General features: G+C 55.8%; 1 protein-coding gene across 1 annotated transcript; it reads right to left on the bottom strand.

The window, feature by feature from the left end:
* Nucleotides 1–5,192: 5,192 nt before the first annotated feature.
* On the bottom strand, nt 5,193–21,753 carry Sema3b (semaphorin 3B). Its single transcript, XM_042665910.1, has 19 exons — nt 21,664–21,753; nt 21,351–21,426; nt 16,532–16,712; nt 15,611–15,768; nt 15,392–15,454; nt 14,596–14,715; nt 14,422–14,512; nt 14,103–14,222; nt 9,869–10,014; nt 9,400–9,511; nt 9,224–9,293; nt 8,987–9,131; nt 8,317–8,536; nt 7,691–7,782; nt 7,548–7,589; nt 6,931–7,088; nt 6,769–6,824; nt 6,535–6,674; nt 5,193–5,588 (listed from the first exon to the last, which is right to left on the bottom strand). Exons 3-19 carry the CDS (start codon nt 16,632–16,634, stop codon nt 5,193–5,195), a joined length of 2,232 nt encoding a protein of 743 aa, XP_042521844.1. The 5' UTR covers nt 16,635–16,712; nt 21,351–21,426; nt 21,664–21,753.
* Nucleotides 21,754–27,494: the final 5,741 nt, after the last annotated feature.

Genomic DNA, 27,494 nt, shown 5'->3' with positions numbered 1-27,494 from the left:
TCAGGGGCGCAGGCTGGGGGGGGGCGCGGGCTTTGGCTTGTAAGCTCCTGTGACTTCAGGAATGACCTGCGGCTTGGATCCTAGAAGAGTCCTGGCCCCTACAGGTGTGTGAAGGATGATGGAGGTATGCCCGACTTCCATCTTTATTTCTTCCAGCTTTCCTTCTAAGCACCTGAAGATTTGTTGTTGTTGTTGTTCTTGGTCATGGGGCTTGGGTTCAGGGCCTGTTTTCCCTTGAACCACAGCACCACTTCTGGTTTTCATTGGCGATAAGTCTTAGGGTCTTTCCTACCCAAGCTGGTTTAGAACTGAATCTTGCTAGGCGTCAGTGGCTCACGCCTGTAATCCTGGCTACTCAGGAGGCCGAGATCTGAGGATCATGGTTCAAAGCCAGCCCAGGCAGGAAAGTCCATGAGATTCATCTCCAATAAACCACTCAGAAAACAAGAAGTGGCACTGTGGCTCAAGCCGTAGAGTGCTGGCCTTGAGCTGAAGAGCTGAGGGACAGCACCGAGGCCGAGTTCAAGCCCCACAACTGACAAAAACAAAACACCCCCCCAAAACTGTGAACCTCAGATCTCAGCCTCCTGAGTAGCTAGGATGACAGGCGTGAGCCACCGGTGCCCAGCTGTACCTGAGGATTTATAGGCATTTCCCTGCTCATTTCTAGAAAAATAGTTCATCAGCAGAACAAAGCTGTCACACAGCTTTTGTAGTTTAGCTCTGCCTCTTCTGCCCTCGAGAGCTGTACACACAGCAGTATACATCAGGCTAAACGTTAGGGGCCTGGACAAACTTCTCCCAGACTTAGGCAGGCCCATTCCAGCCATTTGAAAGCTTTTCAGGCAAGTCTTTGTCCCACCTTTAACAAATTCAGTGGGGTTCAACTATTCTTGAGTGAACCCTGCCGTTTTCACTCAGCATCCCTACAGGAGAGCCTGCTTCATTAAACAGATTCACATGCCCTGCAGCCATCTCCATGAGGCCGACTGGCCATTTAGGTGGTTTCCTGTTGGCTTCAGAAACGAATCATTCCCAAGATCCCCATCCTTGAGTATAAAGTCGCCCCCCCCCCCCCCAGTTTCCTCAAGTTATTAAGGCTAATTCTCAGAAGTGGAATTACTGAATACAAAAGCAGGAGTTTTATTATTTTATTTTTATATTTGGTCGTGGGGCTTGAATTCTGGGACCTGGATGCTGTCCCTCAGCTCTTCAGCTCAAGGCCAGTGCTCTACCACTTGAGTCACAGCGCCACTTCTGGTTTTCTGGTGGTTTATTGGAGATAAGAGTCTCATGGGCTTTCTTGCCTGGGCTGACTTTGAACTGTGATCCTCAGATCCCAGCCACCTGAGTAGTTAGGATTACAGGCGCCCAGCTTTTTTTCTTTTAAGGTACTATCAAATTGTCCTGAAATATATCTGTCCAAGATGAGCACCTGTACTAGCTGCTCAAGAAGCTGAGGTCCAAGATTCTGCCAGCCTTGGGCAGGAAAGTTTTCAAGACTTATCTTCAACTAACCACCAAAAAGTCAGAAGTAAAGCTGTGTGGATCAAGAGAGAGTACTAGTCTTTTTTGTTGTTGTTGGTCGTGAGGCCTGAACTCTGGGCCTGGGCGCTGTCCCTCAGCTCTTCAGCTCAAGGCTAGTGCTCTTCCACCTGAGTCACAGCACCACTTCAGGCTTTTTCTGCTTATGTGGTGCTAAGGAATCGAGCTCAATTCCTCATGCATGCATGGCAAGCGCTCTACCTCTGAGCCACCCAGACTGACTTCAAGCCCCAGAACTCACACATATACACCACACACACACAAATTACATGTATACATGTGCACATGTACTTGCTAATTTGAGAGACAAAAACTTGCCTTTTTTTTTTTTTTGTTTGTCTTGGGGCTTGAACTCTGGGCCTGGGCGCTATCCCTGAGCTCTTCAGTTCAAGGTGAGCACTCTTACCAGTTGAGTCACAGCGTCACTTCTGGTTTTCTTGTGGTTTATTGGAGATAAGAGTCTCATGGAGGGGCTGGGAAGTTGGCTCAGTGGTAGAGTGCTTGCCTCACATGCATGAGGCCCTGGGTTCAATTCCTCAGCACCACATAAGCAGAAAAAGCTGGAAGTGGTGCTGTGGCTCAAGTGGTAGAGTACTCGCCTTGAGCTGAAGAGCTGAGGGACAGCACCCAGGCCCAGAGTTCAGACCCCACGACTGGACACCCCCCCCCCCAAAAAAAAAAAAAAAGTCCCATGGACTTTCCTGCCCAGGCTGGCTTTGAACTGTGATCCTCAGATCTCAGCCTCCTGAGTAGCTAGGATTATAGGCATGAGCCATTGGCACCTGGCAATCTTGCCTTTCTTGATTTGGCTTTTTTTTGCCTAATTACCCACTCAGGTTGTGCCCATTGTGTTGTTTCTGTACTTCGTGGTTTTAATGATTTATTTCAGAGCCATCTGAGTTTTGTATTTGGCAGCATGGAGATTTGAATTCAGGGCCTCATGCTTACTCAGTTTGGTCACTTAGCTGGCGCTTACCTCTTTTCTTTATTTTTGGTCGTAGGGCTTGAACTCAGGACCTGGACACTGTCCCTGAGCTCCTTTTTGCTCAAGGCTAGCCCTCTACCACTTTGAGCCACAGTTCCCCTCCTGGCTTTTTCTGTGGTTAATTGGAGATAAGAATTTCACAGACTTTCCTGCCCAGGCTAGCTTCCAACTGCGATCCTCCAATCTCAGCCTTCTGAGTAGCTAGGATGACAGGCGTGAGCCACCAGTGCCCAGCTTAACAATGCAATGCAAGAGTCAGATGCTAGTTTCCCAGCTCCTCTTCAGTAGCTGAGGTTCAGTCTGATCAAACTGAACGACCCCAAACTCTTAAGCCTGTTAGGAAAATGCAGGCACAAGTTGGGGGGGGAGACCAGAGGCCAGTCCTCAGGCCAGGTACCCAAATACTTTCTGTACCCATTGCCCACACCAGTCTTCGTTTCCTCCCTGAAAGGCATGCCGAACAGATCAACAGATGCCCAACCCACTTGGGCACAGTCCGTAGTGGATAGCTCCTCCCCACACCTCCCTGTGGTCCACAGCCAGAGAACAGAAACAGGGCCTGGGGCTTGGGGAGTGGTCCCGGGCAGGGCAGGTTCGTTCTCCAGGCAGAGGGCCAGCTTCCTTTTCTAGAGTTGGGGCAGGAAAACTGATGACAAGACAGGTCAGTTGGACAAAAGTGGGATCTCCGTGTGGTCCACAGGATTGGAGGACTGAGGCCTTACCCTCCCTCACAGTCACCCTCTCCTACCTTCTTGGATCTCCTCCGGCATGGTGAGCGGTGGGCAGTCAGGGGGCTGATGAAGGTGCCCAGTAGCAGGAATGGACAAAAGCAGCGGTGGCTCCTCTGGGAGCCTGAAGAAAGCCCTGGCTGCTTCCCAAACTGGACCTCAAATAGGCCTGAGCTCATCCCCCAGGGCTATATTTAGAGAGAGGCCACTCAGCTACGAGAAGGGGAGAGACTGACCCACGTGGGGCAGCTTACACTTCATGCCATGAGTTCTGCCAAGAGCAGTGCCCAGATGCCCGGCCATCTCGAGCAACCATGCACGCATGGGTTTTGGATCCTTCATCTAGAACAGGCACTGGGGAGGAGCAGGGGGGAGATAGTAGGCCCACTGCTAATACCATTAAGTGGGCCAATTTTGGCTGGGTGAAACTTGCTGCCAGTGGCTTACACCTGTAATCCTAGCTATTCAGGAGGAGGCTGAGATCTGAGGAACAGGGTTTGAGGCCAGCCCAGGAAGGAAAGTTCGTGAGACTTTACCTCCAAGGAAGTACCAGAAAATGAAGTGGGGCTGTGGCTTAAAGTGGTAGAGCTCTAGCCTTGAGCAAAAAAGCTCAGGGACAGCGCCCAGACCCTGATATCAAACCCCATGACTGACAAGGAAAAAAAAAAGTGAAGATAGTATTTTTTTGTGTGTGTACTGGGACCTTGAACTCAGAGCCTGAGCACTCTCTTAGCTTTTTTGCTCAAGGTTGGTTCTCTACCACTGGAGACACAACTCTACTTAGAGCTTTTTGGTAATTAATTTAGCCTAAGAGTCTTACGGGCTTGGTCATGGGGCTTGAACTCTGGGCCTAGGTGCTGTCCCTCAGCAGTCCAGCTCAAACCTAGTGCTCTACCACTTCAGCAGGTTTTCTGGTGGTTTATTGAAGATAAGAGTCTCACAGACTTTCCTGCTTGGGCTGGCTTTGAACCTCGATCCTCAGATCTCAGCCTCCTGAGTAGCTAGGATGACAGGCGTGAGCCACCAGTGCCGGCTGCCAAGTTTTTGTTGGCTTTTTGGTGGGTCGTGGGGCTTGAACTCTGGGCCTGGGCGCTATCTCTGAGCTCTTCAGCTCAAGGCTAACACCTGAACCACAGCACCACTTCAGGCTTGCTTTCTGCTTATGTGGTGCTGAGGAATCGAACCCAGGGTCTCATGCATGCAAGGCAAGCACTCTACCACTGAGCTAACTTCCCAACTCTGGGTTTGTTTTCTTAACATTCTGCCCTTAGGCGATGATATGGAGAATTTCAGAATCCCCAAAGCTCCTGCTCCCCTCTCCCCCCCCCCCCCCCAACTGCTTGGTTTTGTGAACAGCTCATCCTTCCCCCCTGGACCAGCCCTGAGACCACTCAACACTGAGACCACACAGCAAAGTCTTAGGAGTCGCGGCTGCTTGCTGGGGCCATTCCAGCAATGGCTGATAATGTTTATTGATTCATTGCATTATTTTTAGTGCCACTGGCCTGCCTCGCCCCTTGCCCAGCCCGTTCACAACTTTCTTCTGCACAGCTGCTTAAGGAGAAAGAAGGACCCCTTTCTCCTGCAGGGTGGACACCCAGATCAGGTCTGTGGCCTGAGGGCTGACGGCTGTGGAGCCCACCCCCCCCACCCCCCCCCCCCCCCCCCGCGCCCCATTTTTCCATCTTCACTTCGAGGCTGGATCCGGGGCGGGGCGGGGGGCACGCGCTGCCCTTTTAGGGCTACATTCAAGGGTTATCCTGTTAATAAATAAGCCGGCTGCAGCCGCCCCCTCTCGGCCAGGGCCCGTCAGGTGCCATCACCCTCCGTCCGGGCACCCCCCAAGGTGCCAGCCCCAAGGACACACATCCACCGTCGGTCTTGGCTGCAGTCTCCCCTCCTGGCCCGCTCTGCGGCGCCGCAGTACACCGCCATCACCACGGGGTGGCGCTGCGGGGCCCCCGCTCCGCGCGCGGCTCCGAGGCACGCATGCGTCGAGGGCGCCGGGCGGGCTGCGGCGGCCGGCACATGCGCAGAGAGCCCGCGCCGCCGCCGCCGTCGCCGCCGCCGGGTTCCACCAGCTGCAGGAAGTCCCGGTACCAGAGCTTCGGGCCGGGCGGGGCGGGCGGCGGCGGCGGCGGGCCGGCGTCCCCGGCCCGCACCAGCCGCTCGGCCTGCGCGGCGCCCAGCACGTGCAGGGCCAGGCGGCGCAGCGGCTGCGAGAAGCCGAGCTCCACCGCGGCGCAGCGGTAGGCGCCCGCGTCCTGGCGCCGCAGCCCGCGCAGCAGCAGGCCCCGCGCCGTGCGCTCCGCGCGCGCCCCGTCCGGCACCTGCGGGGCGGGCGAGAGGGGGGGCGCTGGGAACCGCGGGGAGCCGACGCCTGCGACCCCCGCTGCCCAGGAGGGACGGAGACCCGGGGGATCCGGGTTCAAAGCCCACCGGGCCGTGGCGGCTGGGGAGACGCCTTTCCCGCCAAAAAGCATAAAACGTGGGGTGGTGCTGCAGGGATGGTGGCTCAGTGGTGACAGTGCGTGCAAGAAGCAAAAGCGGCTCGGGGATGGGGCTGGGAGGGTGGCTCAGGGGTAGAGCGCTTGCCTCGCATGCCTGAGGCCCTGGGTTCGATTCCTCAGCACCACATAAGCAAAAAGAAAAAAGCAAGAAGTGGTAGAGCGCTAGCCTTGAGCTGAAGAGCTGAGAGACAGCGCCCAGGCCCAGAGTTCAAGCCCCAGGACTGGACCCAAAGAAACGGGGGGGTGGGGGAAGGTACCCACAGGTGTGGTCAGCCCTCAGGGGGTTCCAACAGGGTAGTGGTCTCCTGAATCAGATCAGGGGATTGATCTCAAGGGGGAAAGTGAGGATGGGTCTCTCCCCAGCTGGTGTGTGTGTGTGTGTGTGTGTGTGTGTGTGTGTGTGTGTGTGTGTGTGTGTGTGTGTGTGTGTGTGTGTGTGTGTGTGTGTGTGTGTTTGCTTGGAGGAGACTTCATTTCATGGGGTTGGATTTCTTGTTGATCATGGAGCTTGAACTCTGGGCCTGCGCACAGTCCCTCAGCTCTTCAGCTCAAGGTGAGCGCTCTACCACAGCGCCACTTCCAGTTTTCTGGTGGTTCATTGGAGATCAGAGTCTCACAGACTTTCCTAGCCCGGGCTGGCTTTGAACTGCAATCCTCAGATCTCAGCCTCCTGAGTAGCTAGGATGGTACTTGGCATGGAGTTGGACTTCATGTGGGCCTGGTGTGTGTGTGTGTGGGGGGGCCCGGGCAGCCTTGGGGGGCTCACCTGGTTGTAGGCCGCCTCCCCTGCACGCTGGAAGGTCCACTCCACGCGGGCCTGCAGAGAGCGGGGCTCACACTCCAGAAACACGCTGCCGCCCTCCACGCCGAAGACCTTCTGCTCCAGGAGCGTGGGGCGAGAAGAATCTTGAGACAAGGGAAATGTCAAATTTGGGCAGGGCAGGGCAGGGCAAAGGCATCTTCAGGGACTGAGGCTTTGGGGAGCAGAAGAGCTACTTACCCCCGGAACACAGAGTTCTGGGGTCACCGTGTCTTACATCTTGTCGCCGGAAACGCCTAGGGTTGGTATGTGTGTGGGGGGGAAACAAGACATTAGGATGGCTGAGTCCCTTCCCCTACTATTGTTAAGGGTGGCAAGCAGAAGGATCCCCACCGCACCCACCTCTTGGCAGTAGGCTGGAAGCGAGTGCATGCCACCCCATCCCACGCACAATAAGGATCACGGGCCAGGCAGCATTCCGCACAGACGCGGCCGTGGGCAGCACAGCGGTGCAAGGCGATCTGGGCCACAGCGCTCCGGGAGGCTGCATACAACTGTTGCTAGAAGACAGAAGAGGCTCCAGGCTGATGGTACCCGCCTCCTGCCCACCAGGCATCCAATCCTCATGCTTAACGGGGATGTCTCACCTTCCCAAGCCACAGCCAAGGCCAGCCTGGCACTGGTGACTCACGCCTGTAATTCTAGCTACCTCAGGAGGCTGAGAGCTGAGGATCGTGGTTCAAAGCCAGCCTGGGGTGGCAAAGTCTGTGAGAGTCTTAACTTCAGTTAGCCACCAAGAAAAATAATCTGGCAATGGAGTTGTGGCTCAGGTAGTAGAGTACTAGCCTTGAGCTCAGAATCTCAAGGATAGTGCCCAGGTCCTGAGTTCAAATCTAGGACTGCCTTCTTCCCCCACTCCAAACCTGGGGGGCTGGTAACTATCAGGGCTGAGATGGTTAGAGTTTCTGGGATACAAATTCAGTCCATCCCACCCTCCGGCCTTCTTTTTGGTTCCTCACCCTCTTGGAGGAGATTTGCAGGCTGGTAACTGGGGCTGAGTCCTGAGAAGGAGCAAGAAAGGAAGATGAATAGGTGCTTACTTAGCTTTGTGCATGGGGGTGGGGGTTGGGGGGGATGTTGGTGACTAGGGGTGAGTCCTCACCTCAAACACATGCAGCTCCTCTAAGAGCAGACCCTCTGAGCTAGACCAGCTGCCCTTGGGGACTGAGATTACCTTCAATATTGTACCCACATCTGCAGGGAGGAGAAGGGAGAGAGAGAGAGAGTGGCTATTGGCTTCAAACTGACAAATCTGTCAGGGACAGGAGTCTCCTGCCTCACCCTCTGTCCCTGGTTGGGTCATAAAGAGGCAGCGTGTGCAGTGGAACAATCAGGGAGCTGGGCACTGGTGGCTCACACCTGTCATCCTGCCTATTTAGGAGGCTGAGATCTGAGGGTCATGGTTCAAAGCCAGCCAGGGCAGAAAAGACCCCATGAGACTCTTATCTCCAATGAACCATGTAAAAACTGGAAGTGGAACTGTGCCTCAAGTGGTAAAGTGCAAGCCTTGAGCACAAAGAGGCTCAGGGACAGCATCCAGGTCCTGAGTTCAAGCCCCAGGACTAACAGAGAGAGAGACACACACACAGACAGAGAGAAAAGAAGAAAAGAAGGCAGGCCAGAGTCTAGACAAAGATGCAGGGATGAGACTGAACAGGACTAGTGCCTTTGGTGTAAGGAGCCGTGATGGTGTCCTGTGGGTGGCTGTGTGCGCGTGTGAACACTGACCTGTGCCAATGAAGAGGACATCATAGTGTCCATCGGCAGCTGCTACGCGGTCTACAGCGAGCTGGGTGAACGTATACCCAGCTCCCACTTGTAAGAAGAGAGGGCGCCCCCCCATGGGCAGGATTGAGTTGTACATGAGAGGGTGGTTCCGGGCAAACTGGATGACGTCTTCAGGAAAGTCCTTGGTGGAACTGAAGGTGCCGAAGGTCTTACTGGGACACTAGGGAGGGCAGGGAGTAAGTGGGAATACGGGTCAGGGGAGATGGGTGGGTAGCCCTCCATTCTAGGTCTCTGGGATCATGGGAGGCAGCAGGAGACAGGGAAGTGCCTTAAAGATTTCAGCCTTGGGCTGGGAATGTGGCTTAGTAGTAGAGTGCTTGCCTAGCATGCATGAAGCTCTGGGTTCCATTCCTCAGTTCCACATACACAGAAAAAGCTGGAAGTAGCACTGTGGCTTAAGTGGTAGAGTGCTAGCCTTGAGCAAAAGAAGCTCAGGGACAGTGTCCAGGCCCTGAGTTCAAACCCTAGGACCAGCGCGCGCGCACGTGCATACACACACACACACACACACACACACACAGAGGAAACCATAAACCAAGAAGACCCCAGGCCAAGTTCTCCACCCTTGAGACGTGAAGTGAGTTGAGGTAGGGGTCTCCTAGCAACGCACCATGCCAGGCCGGGGGTAAGGGACCCGGCCCTGGTAGGACACCCACTGGTGTGTGGGCCCCTCCTTGTGTGCAAAGGGTCCCAGGAAAGCGCGGCGAATATCATTCATGCTGTAGACACACACGGCAGAGCCCTGAAAGATGCCACTGTGGAAAATGACAGGAGTGGAATGAGGGGGACCCAAGGAGGCCAGCTGGTTGTCCCTGGGGAGGGGTGTCCCCCACCTCCAGCCCCTCACCTGGAAGTGGAGAAGACAGCATAGAGCAGTGGGGTCTGTCGGTCCCTGGAGGACAGCAGGAATACATCCTCTGCAGGGAGAAGTTCTCGTTGAGGGGAGGGCCGAGGGGGGCGAGGACAGCCCTGGCGAGGCTCCTGACCCCCTCCTCCCTCCCACCCTCTGCTCAAGGCACTCACGAAGCTGATCGAAGTGGGTGTCACCCTCAGCCCCAGATACGGAGCACACTAGCCTTGCCTTCAGGAATGTTGTCCACTTGTTGACCAAGCTGCGTTGGCCACCCATGTCATTCTGCCAGGAAAAGGAGATCCCAGGGGATAAGAGGAGGGCGTCAGCTGGGCACTGGTGGCTCATGACTGCTCAGGAGGCTGAGATCTGAGGATCATGGTTCAAAGCCAGCCCAGGCAGGAAAGTCTGTGAGACTTAGATCCAATAAACCACCAGAAAACTGGAAATAGTGCTGTGGCTCAAATGGTAGAGACATAGCCTTGAGCTGAAGAGCTGAGGGACAGCACCCAGGCCCAGATTTCAACCCCATGACCAACAAAGAAGAGGAGGAGGAGGAGGAGGAGGAGGAGGAGGAGGAGGAGTTGTCCAGTGAGCAAAGGGGCAGAGGGCAAGCTCTCTCCAGGAATGAGACTCCCTTACCCGGCAGATCTGACCAACTCGAGACACAGTCAGGCGCCCCATTGCGGGGGCTGATTCTACGGCAGATTCGTGGAAGAAGAAGTAGATTTTATCATCATCGGGGTTCTCGCTTTCTGGGATCCAAAAGACCTTGACAAACTTGGGTTCTAGTCACAACAGGCAACATCAGAGAAGCAGGCGTTAGTTCTCTTCCCCACATGGAACCCACATGCAAAATGACCACAAAGTGGCCAGCTACATGGGGCAGACCCTAACAACCAGCCTCTAGTACTGAATTCCTAAGATCAGCCTGCAATATGCAAAGGAAGCCACGAGGTGGCAGCACAGAGCATTGCTGCCTCACACTGGCTGAATCCATAAGATCAGATTGCAATGCATAAAAGATGCCACGAGGTGGCAGCACAGAACATAGCATTCTGAACTCACTGGCAGCATCTAACCACATGCCTCCCCTATTGAATCCATAAGACTAGGATGCAATTAATAAAACATGCCACAAGATGGCAGCACAGACCATGGCCACATACTGAAAGCTACAAGACAGGACCCTCTAAGCACCAGCCTTCAGTACTAAATCCATATGATCAGGCTGCAATGCATAAAAGAAGCCACAAGGTGGCAGCACAGACCACGGCTTTCTGAACTCACTGGCAGCCTCTAACCACCAGCCTCCAGTACTGAATCCATAGGATCAGACTGTAATGCATAAAACATGCCACGAGGTGGCAGCACAGACCACGGATACCTCATACTGACTTCTACAGAGGAGCAGCCTCTAATCACCAGCCTTCAGTACTGAAGCCATAAAATCAGAAAGCAATGCATAAAAGAAGCCACAAGATGGAAGCATAGAGTATGGCTATCTGAACTCACACTGGTTGGTGCCCAGGTGCAGGGCAGGGGTTCCTGTCCTGGACATTGAGTACAGGGGTGGTATGGACAGTTCATACCCAAGGGGTCTCCCACACAGGGATCTTTGTGGGCCAGGCCCATGCCAGGCCCCAAGGCGTATGTCCACCCGCCTCTCCTCATTCAGCGGGCACATCAAAGAGGTAATTGTGGCTGCTGAGGCAGAGACGGGACATGGAGTGGTGCCCAAAGCACCACCCTGGCAGGGACTGGGGCTCACTGAGGAGGGCAAGCAGGCCCAGGTGTAGTTGCTGTGAAAAAGAATGACCACTATGTGTGCGTGCTGTGCCACAAGACCTTAAAGTCAGTGAGCCTGGGGCTGAAGGCTGGTGTGGCCCACAGCTGCCCTGTCCAGCCATACAGTGGCAATACAGACCTTGTCTATCTGAACTCATTGGCAGTCTCTAACCACCAGCCTGAATCTCTATGATCAGACTGCAATGCACAAAACATGCCACAAGGTGGCAGCACTGACCATCTTTGCCTCACACTGGCAGCTATGTGGAGGAAACCTCTAACCACCAGCCTCCAGTACTCAATCCACAAGCTCAGACTGCTGTTTACAACAGGAGCCACGAGGTGGCAGCACAGACTATGGTTTTCTGAACTCACTGGCGGCATCTAACCTCCAGATCAGAGTGCAATGAATCAAACATGCCACGAGGTGGCAGCACAGACCATGGCTACCTCATACTGGCAGCTACAGGGGATCAGCCTCTAATCACCAGCCTTCAGCACTAAATCCATAACATCTGACTGCAATGCATAAAGGAAGACACAAAGTGGCAGCACTGACCATGGCTATCTGAACTCACACTGCCAGCCTCTACCCACCAGCCTTATGAATGCATAAGATCAGACTGTAATGCATAAAGCATGCCACAAGGTGGCAGCACAGAGCATCTCTGGCTCACATTTGGGAGGTCCTGGGAACAGTATCTAATTACTAGCTTCCAGTACGGAATCCATAAGATCAGATTGCAATGCATAAAGAAGCCACAGGGCCAGGTGCTGGTGGCTCATTCCTGTAATCCTAGTTATTTGGGAGGCTGAAAACAGGATCTCAGTTCAAAGCCAGCCCGGGCAAAGAAAGTCTGTGAGATTCATCTCCAAGTAATCACCAGAAAACCAAAAGTGGCGCTGTGGCTCAAGTGGTAGAGTGCTAGCCTTGAGATGAGCTCAGGGACAGCGCCGAGGCCAATTTCAAGCCCCATGACTGACAAAAAAATAAAATAAAATAAAATAAAAAAGAAGCCACAAGGTGGCAGCACAGACCACAGATCTCAACTCACACTCAACTCTAACCACCAGCCTTCTGAACTGAATCCATATGATCAGACTGCAATGCGTAAGACATGCCACAAGGCGGCAGTACAAACTATCACTACTTCACTGGCAGCTTCGTGGGGCACCACTATCCACCAATACTGAATCCATTTCAGTGTAATGCATAGACCATGCCACGAGGTGGCAGCACAGAACATCACCTCATACTGGCAGCTACCTGGGAACAGCCTCTAATTTCCAGCCTCCAGTACTAAATCTCTAAGATCAGACTGCAATGCACAAAATATGCCACAAGGCGGCGACACAGACCACAGTTATCTGAACTCACTGGCAGCCTCTAACTCCCAGCCTCTAGTACTGAATTCGTAAGATCAGAGTGTAATACATGAACAATGCCACAAGGTGGCATCACAGACCATGGCTACCTCACACTGGCAGCTACAGGGGAGCAGCCTCTAATCACCAGCCTCCAGCATTAATCCATGAGATCACATTGAAATACATAAAAGAAACTACAAGTTGAAAACATAGACCTTGGCTATCTGAACTCACATTGGCAGCCTCTAACCACTAGCCTCCAGTACTGAATCCATATGATAAAACATGGATAAAAATGCCACGAGGTGGCAGCACAGAGCATCTCCATCTCACACTGAGAGCTATGTGAAGGCAGCTTCCAATACTGATTCTCTAAGATCCAACTGTGATGCACAAAACATGCCACGAGGTGGCAGCACAGAACATCTCTTCCACATACTGGCGGCTACCAGCCAGTACTAAGATCGGATTGCAATGCATAAAGGAAGCCACAAGGTGGCAGCACAGACTATGGCTATCAGAACTCACACTTGGCAGCCTCTAATCACCAGCCTCCAGTACTGAATCCATATAATCAAACTGCAATGCACAAACATGCCACAAGGTGGCAGTACAAACCAACACTACTTTAGCTGCTAAGTGGGGCAGCCTCTAACCACTAGCCTCCACTACTGAATCCTGAAGATCAGATTGCAATGCATAAAAGAAGCCACAAGATGGCAGCACAGAACATGGCTAGCTTAACTCACTGGCAGCCTCTAACCACCAGCCTCCAGTACTGAATCCGGAAGATCAGATTGCAATGTACAAAATTAGCCACGAGGTGGCAGTAGAGACCATGGCTACCTGAGCACCCAGGCTGGAACCTGAGCTTTCTAACCTTGGCCCCTTTCTTCCTCAGACTAAGGAGGGAAATGAGGCATTTGGTTTCGCCTCCATTCATACATCTTCCTCCCAAACTGACTAGGTGTTCCTTGATTCGGCTTCAAATCCTCCTGCTGGGTCCTATGCACTTAAATTACTCCAGTCTCTGACAGCTTGATCCATTATCATTGCTAAGCTTGAGTTTGCTTCTGTTCTTGCTTTAGGACCTTTGAACTACTTGTTCTTTCTGCCTGGGATGTTCTACTCTTGATTCAGGATTTATTTATTTGCTTGTTTGCTTATTGTATTGTTGTCCTGATGTTAATGCATCTCAGCGCATGTGGGTAGCCTCAGCTTTTTCTGAGTGCTCAAGGCGAGCACTCTACCACTTGAGCCACAGCTCCACTTCTGGCTTTTTGCTGGTTAAAATTGGAGATACGAGTCTCATGGACTTTCCTGACCTGGCTGGTTTTGAACCATGATCCTCCGATCTCAGCCTCCTGGGGGTAGCTAGGATTATAGGCATGAGCTTTGAGCACTTGCCTTTCAATTCTGGTTTTCTTGTGGTCTCTGGGAACTCAAATCTCCCCTCAATAGTATGACTTGCTTTCCCCAACACATCTCTTTTTCCTTTTCTCTCTGTTCTCTCTCCGTTCTGAGATGTGTGAAGTTGGGGTAGAGGCTGCACCTGTCTGTCCCTGTAAACCCCCCCCCCCCATACCCAGTGCCTGGCTCAGGGTGGGATTATGGGAGCTACTTGGTGGGAGGTCTCTGTTGCTCATGTTACCACTGCTTGGCCCCTCTGCAAGGTGGGAAGATGGCTGCCCCCTCCCCATAGCCCCCACCAGTCTCTCACCGTTGAGCCAGCGGGAATCATGGGGCTCTGTTCGGAGACTCGGACGCTGGCCCAGGCTGCGAAAGATGGTAAAGTCCCGGCCCATGAGGTCTGCTGCCACCCCTGAATACAGCTCTTCCCCTGTGGACAGGGCACGCGCTGCTCAGCCAAGCTGAGGGGTGCTTCTTGGGGGGGGGGGTGGAGGAGCTCTAGGGAATCAATCAAGATGATAGGGGATCCCTGAGGAACTCTTGGGAAGGTTCTGGAGTCTGTAAGGCATTCTGTGAGTTCTATGGAGGAGCGGGGGGGGGGGGGAGGGGTCCCCAGCCTGGAGACTTACCCACCAATACGGATGCAGCCCTGTGCCTTGGGTCATAAGGACTCTTGCCCTTGCCATCTTCAAATCTGCTTTCTAGCCGGAGCATGGGTTCCTGGGAGGCAGCAAATCATGAATGCCAGGCTTTCCTTCATCCTCCGAGTCCCCCCCCACCTCCGCGCCAAGACCTGGCCTCACCTCCAGCCGGTGGCCCACCTCCACGAAGGCACAGGTTGGGTGGAAAGCCCCAGTGCCACAGGCCAGCAAGTGCGTGTGGTTATAGGCATGCAGCAACTTCACGAAGTTCATGCACTCCGTCTAGAGGGGGCAGTCAGGGGCCGTGGTAATGTGGCTTCCCCTGGGCGAGGCAGCCTGAGAACATTCCAGTACACCAAGCGCATCCCATCCCTGATCTTTTCTTTTTGGGCAGGGCCTGGGGCTTGAACTCAGGGTGTGCGAGTTGTCCCTGAGCTTTCTTTTTGCTCCAGACAGATGCTCCACCACTTGAGCCACAGCTCCACGTCTGGCTTTTTGAGTGGTTCATTGGAGATAAGAGTCTCACAGACTTTCCTGCCGGGGCTGGCTTCAAATTGTGATCCTCAGATCTCAGCCTCCTGAGTAGCTGGGATGACAGGCGGGAGCCACTGGTGCCTGGCTTCATCAGCTCAGGCAAATACTAATATGTGTGCCAGGGGCCTGAAGGCCTTGTGTGACCAGCCGAGCCCTCATAGGGCAAACCTGGGAGGGGTATGCTGCACAATCTCCCCCTCCCCTGTCCCCCCCATGACTCAGAAGCACCCAAGAAGGATCACATGGGCCTCCACCCTGACTCACCACCTCCAGATCTCAGCAACCTCGACCTCCCTGCCCTTACCCCCAGCCAGAACAGGCAAGCCTCTGTCTCCGCTCTGCTCTGTGTCTGGGGTGAGGGGCTGACCCTCTTCCTCCTCCTCCTCCTCCTCCTCCTCGCACCCCTCCCCCCCCCAGCACTCACGCTAATGTCCTTTCCAGCCCAATTGCACTCTTCTCTCCACTCCACAGGGGCGGGCCAGGCCAGCTGGAGGGGACAACGGGGTAGGGGCAGATGCAGGTTAGTGACCTCACAGTCTGGATCCTGGGGTTCCCCCTCCCCATTCCTGGAACCCAGCCCTTTGGGTCTGTCTGGGCAGCCTGGGGTTGCCCCCTATGGCTGAGATTCGGGGGTCCCATGCACCTTCTTGGCCCGCTTGCTGATGTTGTCCAGGCTCAGGGAGGCCACGTGGTTCTCGGCCCCCACGAATAGACGTCCGCGTTCTTCATCCACCAGCAAAGCATCGTAACAGCAGGTCCGCTCCAGCCGAAAGGTCCGGAGACCATGCCAGGTCTGGAGCTCTGCAGGGGACAGGGAGACGGGGCGGGGGGGAGGGGGGGCACCACCAGGCTGGTGAGGTCTCTGGGGAGCAAAGTCATTACCAGGGGCCGGGCCTGCACACAGGCGCTTCGCAGGGTGGGTGATACAGCCCCCTCTCCCCCTCCCCCCCCCCCCCCCCCCCCCCGTCTCCCCCCAGGAAGAGGAAAGCAAGTGGAGGAAAGCATGTTCAGACAAGCGGCGTCTCTAGGCTAGCTCCCTGGGAGGCTAGGCTTATGGATGCCAAGAGATCAGGCCTGGAGAAACAACAAGAACCCCAACTCTGCAAAAGTCAGGCTGAGGTTTCCTCCCTGGGTCATCCGGTGTGCAATCGGAATTGCCTAGCCAGGGCTCATCCCACTGCCTTAAGAACCACCGTCCTGTCCAAAGGGAGTGGGAACCGGGGGGGGGGGGGGGGTGTCTCCGATGGGTCCCCTAATTCTGACTTCCTTGTGGCTCCAACTGAGGGAGTTGGGACTCCTGGGCTAGGGGATGCGACAGGAGCCCGTTGCTATGGAGACGGGAGGGTGGGGGGGATCTTCTTGGGAAATGCATACAGAGCCTGTGGGCCCAGAAATGAGGGGGTGACAGCCAGGAAAGAGTTAACTGGAGATGGGCTGGAGACGCCAATCAACTCAATAAGGGCTCCGGTGACAGGCAGTGCGACCTTATTTATACAGGGAAGCGGGGGTGCCCCTCTCCTGCTCACCCCAAGCTAGGCCCCTCCAGCCTGCCAGGTGCACCTACCTTGAAAGGAGAGCCGAAGTCTTGGGGGGCTGGGGACGGCACTCCCCAGCCCCACTGCCCAGAGCAGGGCCAGGCCCCGGATCATGGCTGCGGCCCGCCCCATGCCGACGGCTCAGGGGACTCAGGGTTCAGCAGGCGTGTGCTGAGGAGCCTGGAGCTGCCCTGGACTCTGCCCCGAGATCTGGAAGGGAGAAGCGAGTAGGCAGCAAGGGCCAGGGGAGGGAGGGAGGCTGGGGGGGGGGGAGTCCCCAGAGATCAGATTTCAGCCTCTAGGGAAAGAGGCTGGGGGGGGGGGTCGCATTGCACTTCCTGAGCCTCCTGCGCCCTCCCTTCCGAGGTGCCCCGGCCTGGCCACAATCGCAGACACACCCACAAGGGGCACACCCTCAGGGTCACCCAACACTGGCAGGCGCCCGCCCCATCACGTCACCCTGCCAAGTACCCTCCCCTCCTGCACACACACGCGCGCGCGCGCGCACACGCGCGCACACACACACACACACTTTCTGCCAGCCTGTCACGAGAGGGGGGGGGAGGGGGGGGACGGGAGGGTAAGACTGGGAGTAGGTTGGGGACTGAGCCCTAACAAGAAACACAGGCTGGATCCAAGAGGGTGGGTGCCGGTGATGGTGTTCTGAGGGTCACATATGTTTAGTGTGCATGTACATGGATGAGCACACATGTGTGAATCTGAGAGCAAACACGACGTGTTGTACTTCGCATGCACACGTGGTATTGTGCACGTCCATGCAGTATGCCCATGTGGCATGTGCGTGTCTGGTACACATGTGCCACACATTTGTGCATGTACGTGTGTGTGTGTGTGTGCACGCGCGCACGCACAGTTGTATGAGTCTCATTAGGCAGGCAAGCAAACAAATAGAAATATAGTAGCAGCTGGGCACTGGTGGCTCACACCTGTTTAATCCTAGCTACTCAGGAGGCTGAGATCTAAGGGCCACGGTTTGAAGCCAGCCTGAGCAAGAAAGTCCATGAGACTCTTATTTCCAATAAACTACCCAGAAAAGGCTGGAAGTGGGGCTGTGGCTCAAGTGACAGAGCACTAGTCTTGAGCACAGAGAGGCTCAGGGACAGTGCCTAGGCCCTGAGTTCAAGCCCCAGGACCAGGGGGGAAAAAAAATATAATAATATCAGCTGGCCACCAGTGGCTCACACCTGTCATCCTAGCTACTCAGGAGGCTGAGATCTGAGGACTGAGATTCAAAGCCAATCAGGGCAGGAAAATCTGTGAGACTTTTTATCTCCAATTAATCAGCAAAAAGCCAGGAAGTGAAGTTGTGGCTTAAGTGGTAGAGCACAAGCTTTGAGTGAAAAATAGCACCCAGGCCGACTAGTACACACACACACACACACACACACACACACACACACACACACACAAGCATGGCATCAATCACTTCCTTTGGCACCAAGACAGTGGTGAAAACCATTCTTTAGAGAGAGAGAAAGGCTGCCCAGGAGACCCAGGGCTTCCAGCAGGGCACTGCTCAGCTCCCATGCCAGATCTAGCAGCCCCTGAACTTTATGCCTGGCTCCCCGCAGAGGGCAGGAAGGAGAGAGATTGTAGAGAGATTCTGTGAAGTCAGACATTAGACCCAACAGAAACTAGGCAGCGGGGGGCAAGGGGAGGGAGGGCTGTAGCTCACTATCCCCCCACCCCAGATTCCGACTGGTCAGATTCCCTGACCCTCCGGTGGATCTAGGGGTCTAAAGCCAACATGAGTACCTGGCTGTACCAAGAGTTCTGAGAGAGCCGGACACTGGTGGCTCACACGCCTGTAATCCAAGCTACTCAGGAGGCTGAGGATTATGATCTAAAGCCAGCTGGGACCAGGAAAGTTCTCTAGGAGACTCATCTCTCCAATGAACCACCAAAAAGCCAGGATGGAGTTGTGGCTCAAGTGGTTGGTTGTGCCCTAAGTCTTGAGTGAAAAAAGAAAACTAAGGGCTAGCACTCAGGCTGTAACCTCTAGCTCCCCCAAGCCAGCCACCGCCCCTACACGGCCATAAAGTTTGCAAGAGCTGCAGGGTGGATCTGGTGACTGGGAAGGAAGGCAGCCTGGACCGGCTGGGGATGGTGACGAGCCAGAGTGGAATGGACACAAGGGTAAGAAAGGTAAGGAATAACCATTTCCCTGTTGAGCCTCAAGCCATGGGTCCAGGAAGTCCAATGGCCAGGCCAGGCAAAGAAGACAGGGGAACAGCATGGTGGCAAGCTTCTCCAGTTGACTCCAGATCCCTCACCAGTGCCTCCATAACTTAGATCCCAGGAAGAGGGACAATGTGCTGCTCAGATGTCACCTCTACTCCTATTCTGGGATGATGCTAGAGTGGAGGGACAGGGGCTGGGAAGGTGGCTTAGTGGTAGAGTGCTCGCCTAGCATGCATGAAGCCCTGGGTTCGATTCCCCAGTACCACATATACAGAAAAAGCCAGAAGTGGCGCTGTGGCTCAAGAGCACTAGCCTTGAGCAAAAGAAGTTCAGGGATAGTGCCCAGGCCCTGAGTTCAAAACCTAGGACTGGCACACACACACACACACACACACACACACACACACACACACAAGAGTGGCGGTCAGGGGAGGGGTACCCAACTTAGTACTTCAGCTCCCTGGCATACAATGGCTACAATGACAGCCAGGTGACAATTATGAGGATCAGGATGGGGAAAAAGACAGTGGAGGGGGGGAGAGGAGAGAGGAGGTTCAGCAAATCTCAAGGGAGGTGTGTGTGTGTGGTGTGTGTGTGTGTGTGTGTGTGTGTAGACCTCCCTGTCTCCAGCCTTTCCCAAGCTGGCAGAACTGTGTCCATCCAAGCAACACCAAGTACTGGTGAACGGGTCTCCTACACCTTGGGGCCTCCACTGGGCAGGGCTTGACTTGAAGCTGCACTGCAAAGGAATACGGCCTGGGTGCCTTCCGGTCAGGCAGGAACCGCAGTAGAGGGAGACTCATCTCAAGGTCCTGGGGAAGGGGGACCGTAGGGCCATGCTGTAGCTCCCTAGTGGACTGACCTGGCCAGAAAGCAGGCAAATAATGGCCAGGGGGGAGTGGGGGGGCCAGTGGAAGCACCGGAGGGATGCAGCCCTGCCTGAGCATTGGGTTTCCAGGATGAGATCTTGCCCAACTCCTGGGCTAGTTTCATCTCCCCTCTCAGGCAAACAAAATTCTTTTGGCTGTTTACAATTTTCCACTTCAGCAGCCAAGAGCAGCAAGTGGCGTTGAGGCCCCCGTCCACCCCTCCCGTGTCCCCTAGGTGCCCCCATTGCCTTCAATTCCCCAGACCCAAGGTCACCAGTCTGTTTAATCCCACTCCAATACTCTGCTCATGGGCTGGGAAGGTGGCTCAGTGGTAGAGCGCTTGCCTTGCATGCATGAGGCCCCGGGTTCGATTCCTCAGCACCACATACACAGAAAAAGCTGGAAGTGGCGCTGTGGCTCAAGTGGTAGAGCACTAGCCTTGAGCCAAAGAGCTGAGGGACAGTGCCCAGGCCCAGAGTTCAGGCCCCACGACTGGCAAAAAAAAAAAAAAAAATCAATTCCAATATTCTGCACATTCTGCATTCACATTGGGAAACTGGACCAGGACCCCCCCCCCCCCACTACCCATATTCCAGGATACTACACCCCCACACATACCCAATTATCTTTCCAACAACCTGAGACTCAACTCCTAGTCAAAGAAAATGGGCTGCCAAAAATAAATACCAACAAATAATATTAGAAAATAGCCAGGCACTGGTGGCTCACACCTGTAATCCTAGGAGACTGTAATCTCAGGAGACTGAGATCTGAGGATCACAGTTCAAAGCCAGCCCAGGCAGAAAAGTCCCTGAGACTCTTATCTCCAATGAACCACCAAGAAAATCAGAAGTGGTGCTGTGAATCAAGTGGTAGAGCACTCACCTTGAGGGGAAGAGCTAAGGGACAGCACCCAGGCCCAGAGTTCAAACCCCACTACTGACAACATAAATAAATAAAAGATAGGCTGGGCAGCAGTCTATGAGACTCTTATCCAATTAACTATCAAAAAGCCAGAAGTGGAGCTGTGGCTCAAGTGGTAGAGCACCAGAGCTGAGCAAAAAGAGCTAAGGAGCAACACTCAAGCTCTGAGTTCAAGTCCCAGTGCATACATGCACACACATTTACACACACTTGCATGCACGCACAAACACACACACACACACACACACTCACAAATGGGCCAATCACCTGAGCCCTACAATTTGCCCTTCCTCCTTCAGAAGGAAGGTAGGTGGATTATTCAAGTAGTCAGTGTCCCTACAGGTCTCCTTTCTGCTCCTCAGCCCCAGGTCCCAGTAGGTCAGTGTCCTGGGGAGTCGGGGGGGGGGTCCCCAGAGAGGCTGCACTCCAAGAGGATCTATGCCCGTGGGGTTATGATGGGGCTCCTGAATCTCCCCAAATACTGGAATAAGAGACAGCTTGAACCTGGGTCTCAACCGAATTGGCAAGCCAATGAGAAGAGGTGGCTGGGATCTCTCCCACTGCCTGGGACCCCCATTCCCACCCCTCTGCTGGCCCAGCTCCTCGGACCCTACCTTTGGCTGGCATACCTGTGGAGACAGGCCTGTCTGGGTTCTTGTTCTGGGGCTGTCCACTGATGGCACTGTCTGCCCAGCCCCAGAACCTGTCTCCTCACCCCTCCTCACCCACTGGCTGGGCCCCCCCCTTTCTGCAGCCCTGCCTAGACTCGGAGTGGGGTGGCTGGGGTAGGATACCCATGTGAGGAAGGTTATGCCAATCCCGTCCGGGCCCAGCCTGGGCTGTCGGCTCACACCTGCTTTCGCCATCAAGGCTGGAGGCAGTTCCACATCACCAGCTTTTCCGGAGAGCCACGTGGGCGCCAGGTCCCGCTGTCCTTAGGAAGGGAGGTGGGAGGAGGAGGATGGGGGGGGGCAAGGTGGGGGGGGGTAGGGCAGAGCCATGAGCAGACACTTGAAACCTAGCCACTTCTCTGGTATTTTAATACCTGTCACGGCAGATCTGGGGGAGGAGGGGGGGCCTTCCACCCACCCACCCACGCATGAACCCCACAGTTCCGGCTCCACCTTCTCAGAGGACCCCCCCACCCCACCCCACCCCTGGCCCACCTTTTTGGAATGATCAGCTCCCCCCTCCTGGCTGTTTCCTTTCCCTTCTTCTAAGGGCCATGGCAGGGCTGAGGTGGAGGGGCTGAAGGAGGGGCCACGGCGAACCCCAGCCTTGGGCTAAGGCCCTACCCCCTCCACCGCTTGAACTCCGCCCCTGCCCTCCCCGCCCTCCCCTCCTCCTCCTGCACATTCCTCCGGTGCTGAGGTCAGCTCCTCTGGGATGGCGAGCCCCCCCCCCCAGCCACATCATAGCTCTTCTCTCCCTCCTGTTTTCTTCATTGCCCAGTAGGGTGGGGTGGGGCCTTCTCCAGAGCCCTTGGGGGGGCGGGAGGAGGGGCTACGCCTGAAAAGCTGCCCAAGTGGACTTCCGTACACATTTACAAACATGAACACAAACACTACATCATTCCCTAGGTCCCCTAAAAATAGCCTTCCTGGGGTGCTGATCAAGGGGAGTCTCGGGATGATTGGGTGGAATATGGGTGAGCATGGGAGGGGCTGGGAGAGACACCCCCCCCCAGGGTAATACAGGGAGAGACAGAATTGAGTGTGGACACTGCTGCTTGCCAGATGTGTGTCCCTAGTTGGAGATAACCTCTCAGGCAGTTACAGTCACCGGGCTAGACGGGTCTGATACATAGTAGAGGCCCAAAAAGTGTGCACTCTGTTACCCTGGCAGCACTGGGCATCCAGGACCAGATGGAGGGGTAAGGCCCCAAAGGAAACCTTTCTGCCCAGACCCTCTTATTTCCCCTCAATCCCCAACACAACTACTTCCTTCTCTTCCTCCTCCTCTTCCTTCTTCTACTTTTCTTCTTCCTCTTCCTCCTCTTCTTCCTTTCCTCCTTCCCGCACCTCTTCCTTTTTGTTTTGTTTTTGTTTGTTGGTACAGGGGCCTGAGCTCAGGGCCTGGGCCTGAGCTGCTTGTAGTTTTTTAGCTCAAGACCATAATGTTCTACTACTTGAGCCACAGCTCCACTTTTGGCTTTTTTTGGTGATTCATTGAAGATTAATTTCTCCTGGACTTTTCCTGCCTGGGCTGGCTTCTAATCAGGATCCTTAGAATGAGGCTTGAAGACTCCTTCATCTTGTTTGAATCCCCAGAACTGAATCCTCCCATCCCCAGTATGATCAGAAAGCAACGTTGATAGTCAGGGGCTGGCAGCTCATACCTGTAATCCTAGCTATGTAGGAGGCTGGGACTTGAGGATTATGATTTAAGCCAGCTGCAGAAAGTAACTCAGTAAATTACTCCAGTAAACTACATGGGGGGGGGGGGGTGCTGGGAATGTGGCTTAGTGGTAGAGTGCTTGCTCAGCAAGCATGCATGAAGCCCTGGGTTCGATGCCTTCAGACTACATAAACAGAAAAAGCTGGAAGTGGAGCTGTGGCTCAAGTAGTAGTGCTAGCCTTGACCAAAAGAAGCTCAGGGACAGTGCCTAGACCCTGAATTCAAGCCTCAGGACTGGTGTATGCACACGCATGCGTGCACATGCACGCATGTGCGCAAACACACACACACACACACACACACACACACACACACACTGAGTTGATGGGAGGGAATGGTAAATTATAATTTTTCTCCCAAGATCACCTAAGGGGCTGTGGCTCCAAGAGGAGAAACCAAGGCAGGGAGAAGAAAGGGACCTATGGCCTTGACCCCTGCCCCATTGAGCCCTGTGCGCATCACCACAGCTGGCAGGCTTGTATCTGCTTGTTGTCACGCGATTGCACACATGCTCTAGCTGGCTAGAAGCCATCACCCTGAGAGTGTGGCAGGGGCCGTCATACACCTGGACTGCATTTTTTGGGTTCTTTCAGAGTCCAAAAAGCAGCTTGGGAGCATATAAATCCCCACAGCAGGGATAGGGATGAGGGCCCAAGGTTTCCTTTAGGCAGTAGACATATATTTTGGGGTCAGTGTTCAAGGATAGACTCAGCCAAAACACACTGCAGTCCTTAGCTTCCAGAGACATGCAAACCCGGCTGGGCAGGCTGCTGGTGTCAGAGCTGGTATACTTCAGCCTATCACTAACTTGGCTCTCTTTGTCTGAGGGTGTGTGTGGAATGATTCTGTGGAACTCTGGGGAAGAGGGAGAGAGAGGGTTTTTGGACATCAGAAGCTATGAGGCTTCCTTGGAACATACTGAGAAGTTACTCCCAAACTTGACAGTCCCTGCAGCTCTGGCCTTGGGAGACCCATTCCCCATTTTGTCCCTGGCATCTAGTCCTCTGCCCACCTGCTGGCCTGGGCAGAGAAGAGAGCCTTCCTGCCTGCCTCCTTCCCACAGGGTCTCTTTCTTTTTTGTGGAGGACTAGGGCTTGAACTCAGGGCCTGAGAGTTGTTCCTGAGCTTTTTCTTTTTTTCTCTCTCAAGGCTAGTTGTCTACCACTTGAGCCACAGCTCCATTTCCAGCTCTTTGGTAATTGATTGGAGATAGTGTCTCATGGACTTTCCTGCCTGGGCTGGCTTCAAACTGCAACCTCAGCCACCCGAGTAACCAAGGATTACAGGCATGAGCCACCAGTGCCTGGCTTCCCACAGGGTCTTTGAATGCTCTCTCCTCTTTAGGCCTCACTTAGAATTTCTCTTTCTCTTCCCAGCTGTTCCCCTGGCCCACAGATAGGTTAAAAATACCAAGGCTGCCACCACATCAGTCACCAGAGCAACTATTTCAAGTGGGCCAGGCCCTCTTGGAGTTGGATCAGCCTCGTGGCAAAGCTGGGGGACAAATCCTCCTCACATTGGAACCACTGGGAGCCTCGGTGCTGTAGTTGGTTTTGCATATTCTGTTAAGGGTCCTGGGCCTCAGAGCTGCAGCTGTCCGATGGCCTTCCTTATACTGGGAGAGCTGGGGGAAGGGACACACAGGGATCAGGGAACAGGGGAATTTCCCGTCAGGAACAGCTCCAGGCTGTGTGTGTGTCCATTTCATGGAGTCCCTGCAGTTAGGGTTCAGGACACCTGGGAAGGTCTGTCTTGCCTGTGGCCCCCTCCTCCCTGAATGGCTGGGAATTTCCCAACAGTCAAAAAGACAAGGCAGATTGAGAGAAGCCGCCTCCGCCAATGCTGGGACAATGGTGCCTTATGCCCTTGAAGTCAGAACTGGGGTGAGAGGGCCGAGGGCAGGTGGGGGGCCCGGCTCTGTGTGCACCCAGGGAAGCCCTTGATTGCCAAGACCCCACCGGAGCCGGGTTCAAGGAAGGGGGGGGGATGCCACCCAGGGAGGGAGGCGGCAGGGGTGTGTGTGTGAGATCAGGCGGACAATACCCAGCCACTCAATGGCCCTCTCTGTGTGTAAGGCTCCCCTCGGGATAGAAGGAGCCATCTCCGGTGGCTGCTTCCTGACGGGCGGGCATGGCGGTCCTGGAGCCGCTCCAACCCTGATCGTGCAGCCAAGGATTCGGGGTGTGTGTGCGTGTGTGTGTAGGCCTAAGCCTAGGAAGGAAGAGGACAGGGATCCAGGCCCGGCGCTTGGAGGAGGGGAGGCGAAGGGAGCGGGAATGGCCCGGGTGCCGGGCCCGGCGGGGGGCCCGAGGGGCCAGGGGAGTGCGAGCCCCGGGCCCGGGGATGGGATGCCCGGGGCGGGGTGCGAGTGCAGGGCGGGGGGGGGGGGCTGCCCGGGGCCCGGGAGGGGGTACCGGGGGGCGGGGTGAGGGCCCAGGGCCGGGGGGGGGGGCCCGGGGCGGGGTGCGGGCCCAGGGCCGGGGGGGGGGGCCCGGGGCGGGGTGCGAGCCCAGGGCCGGGGGGGGGGGCCCGGGGCGGGGTGAGGGCCCAGGGCCGGGGGGGGGGGCCCGGGGCGGGGTGGAAGCCCAGGGCCGGGGGGGGGGGGCCCGGGGCGGGGTGCGGGCCCGGGGTCCGGGGGGGGGGGGGCCCGGGGCGGGGTGCGAGCCCGGGGCCGGGGGGGGGGCCCGAGGGGGGCCCGGGGCGGGGTGCGGGCCCGGGTCCGGGGCAGGGTGCGGGCCCGGGGTCCGGGGGGTGGGCCCGGGGCGGGGTGCGAGCCCAGGGCCGGGGGGGGGGGGGGCCCGGGGCGGGTGCGGGCTCGGGTCCGGGGCGGGGTGCAGGCCCGGGGTCGGGGGGGGGGTCCGGGGCGGGCGCGGGCCGGGGCGCCCCGCGCGGCGGCCGCCTCTTCTCATCTCCCGCCAGCACGCGGCCCCCGCGGCCCCGACAGGTGTGTGGAGGCGGAGCCCAGGCCCCCGGGTGCCCCCCCCCCGCCCGCCCGGCTCCCGCCTCGCCAGCGCGGCGCCGACCCCGAGCCGCCCTCGGCCCCGGCCGCTTTGTCCCGGCCGCGGGCGCGGAGGTGTCGCCGGCCTCACAAAGCGGCCTTTGTGCCCCGCGGCCTCGGCGGGGCGCGGTGACGTCAGCCTCCGTGCCCGGCGGGGGCGGGGCCGGGCGCGCGCCGCCGCCGCGCCCCCTGGCGGCCGGAGACCGGCGGCGCAGGCGTCGGGGCCCCGCGCGGGCCGGGGGCCGAGGCCGCTTCTCAGCGCGTTCTCCCCAAGGCTCGGTCTGCGGCCGCCCCCTGGCGTTCGTGCAAGCGTGGCGCTCGGCGCTCAGGCATCTGAGGGGCTTTCAGAGCAATCCACCCTCATTGGGATGAGCCCAGTACTTGCCTGTCCCTACCCCTCAGGTTCCGAGGCTGGCAGGGGCTGGGAAGGTGGCTCAGGGGTAGAGCGCTTGCCTTGCATGCCTGAGGCCCTGGGTTCGATTCCTCAGCACCACATAAGCAGAAAAAGCCAGAGAAGGGGCGCTGTGGCTCAAATGGTAGAGCGCTAGCCTTGAGCTGAAGAGCTGAGGGACAGCGCCCAGGTCTAGTTCAGGCCCCAGGACAAAAAAAAAAAGATGGCAGGGCCTGATGCACCTCACACTACGTCTGGACTTTCATATCTAGGCAACTGGAGGCTGATTGGACACCCCTTATTCCCAGCATGCAGAGAAGAGCTCATTAAGAGTCAGCCCAGGAGCCTGGTGCCAGTGGCTCACACCTGTCATCCTAGCTCCTCAGGAGGCTGAGATCTGAGGATCACGGTTCAAAGCCAGCCAGGGCAGGAAAGTCTGTGAGACTCTTTATCTCCAATAAACCACCAGAAAACCAGTACCACTTGGTACTCAAGTGGTAGAGCACTCGCCTTGAGCTCAAGAGCTCAGGGACAGTGCCCAGGCCCACAACTGACAAAAAAAAAAAAAGGACTGGTAGCAAATGTCTGTAATCCTATTACTCAGAAGATGCTGTGATCTGAGACTTTTGGTTCCAATCCAGCCCAGGCAAGAAGTCTGTGGCTAATCTCCAATTAAACAGCGAAAAGAAGGTAGGGGGCTGAAGTCTAGCCTACTACTACCACTCTGTAGAACTCAGCTTTAGTACTGGCCCTTGGGATTGAATACCCAACAGTTTCTTTTTTTCTTTCTACATTTTATTATTTCAAACCATGTGAACAATTCCATAAAACGTGAAAAAAAGCAAGGAAGTGTTCAATGCTGAAGGACCCGGGCCTGGGACGAGGGCTTGAGGGGCCTAGCCCCTCTGCAGGCAGCGGTGGTTCCTAGGTTAGCGCTAAGGAGCTACATTTAGGTTAATGGAGCCTGGGCCCAGGGCCACAGGGCAGGGGCCTCAGTGACATTGGCAGTTGTCTGGAACAGCCCTTGGAACCCAAATCCGTGGAGGGCAGGGCAGGGGGCCACCCGCGTAGGAGGGACGGCCAGCGGAAGGATGGGTGTAAACACGCAGACACACTCAAGGCACGGAATCACTGGAAGGGGCTTTGGGGTGGGTGCTGGTAAGGATCTGATAGTTTTAAATAGGTTTTTCTCTAAAAAGTTTTCTAGGTTT

Source organism: Dipodomys spectabilis, unplaced genomic scaffold (assembly GCF_019054845.1).
Source record: "Dipodomys spectabilis isolate Male_0828 unplaced genomic scaffold, ASM1905484v1 ptg000360l, whole genome shotgun sequence".
NCBI classification, from domain to species: Eukaryota; Metazoa; Chordata; class Mammalia; order Rodentia; family Heteromyidae; genus Dipodomys; species Dipodomys spectabilis.
This window is presented reverse-complemented; position numbering and strand designations above follow the sequence as displayed.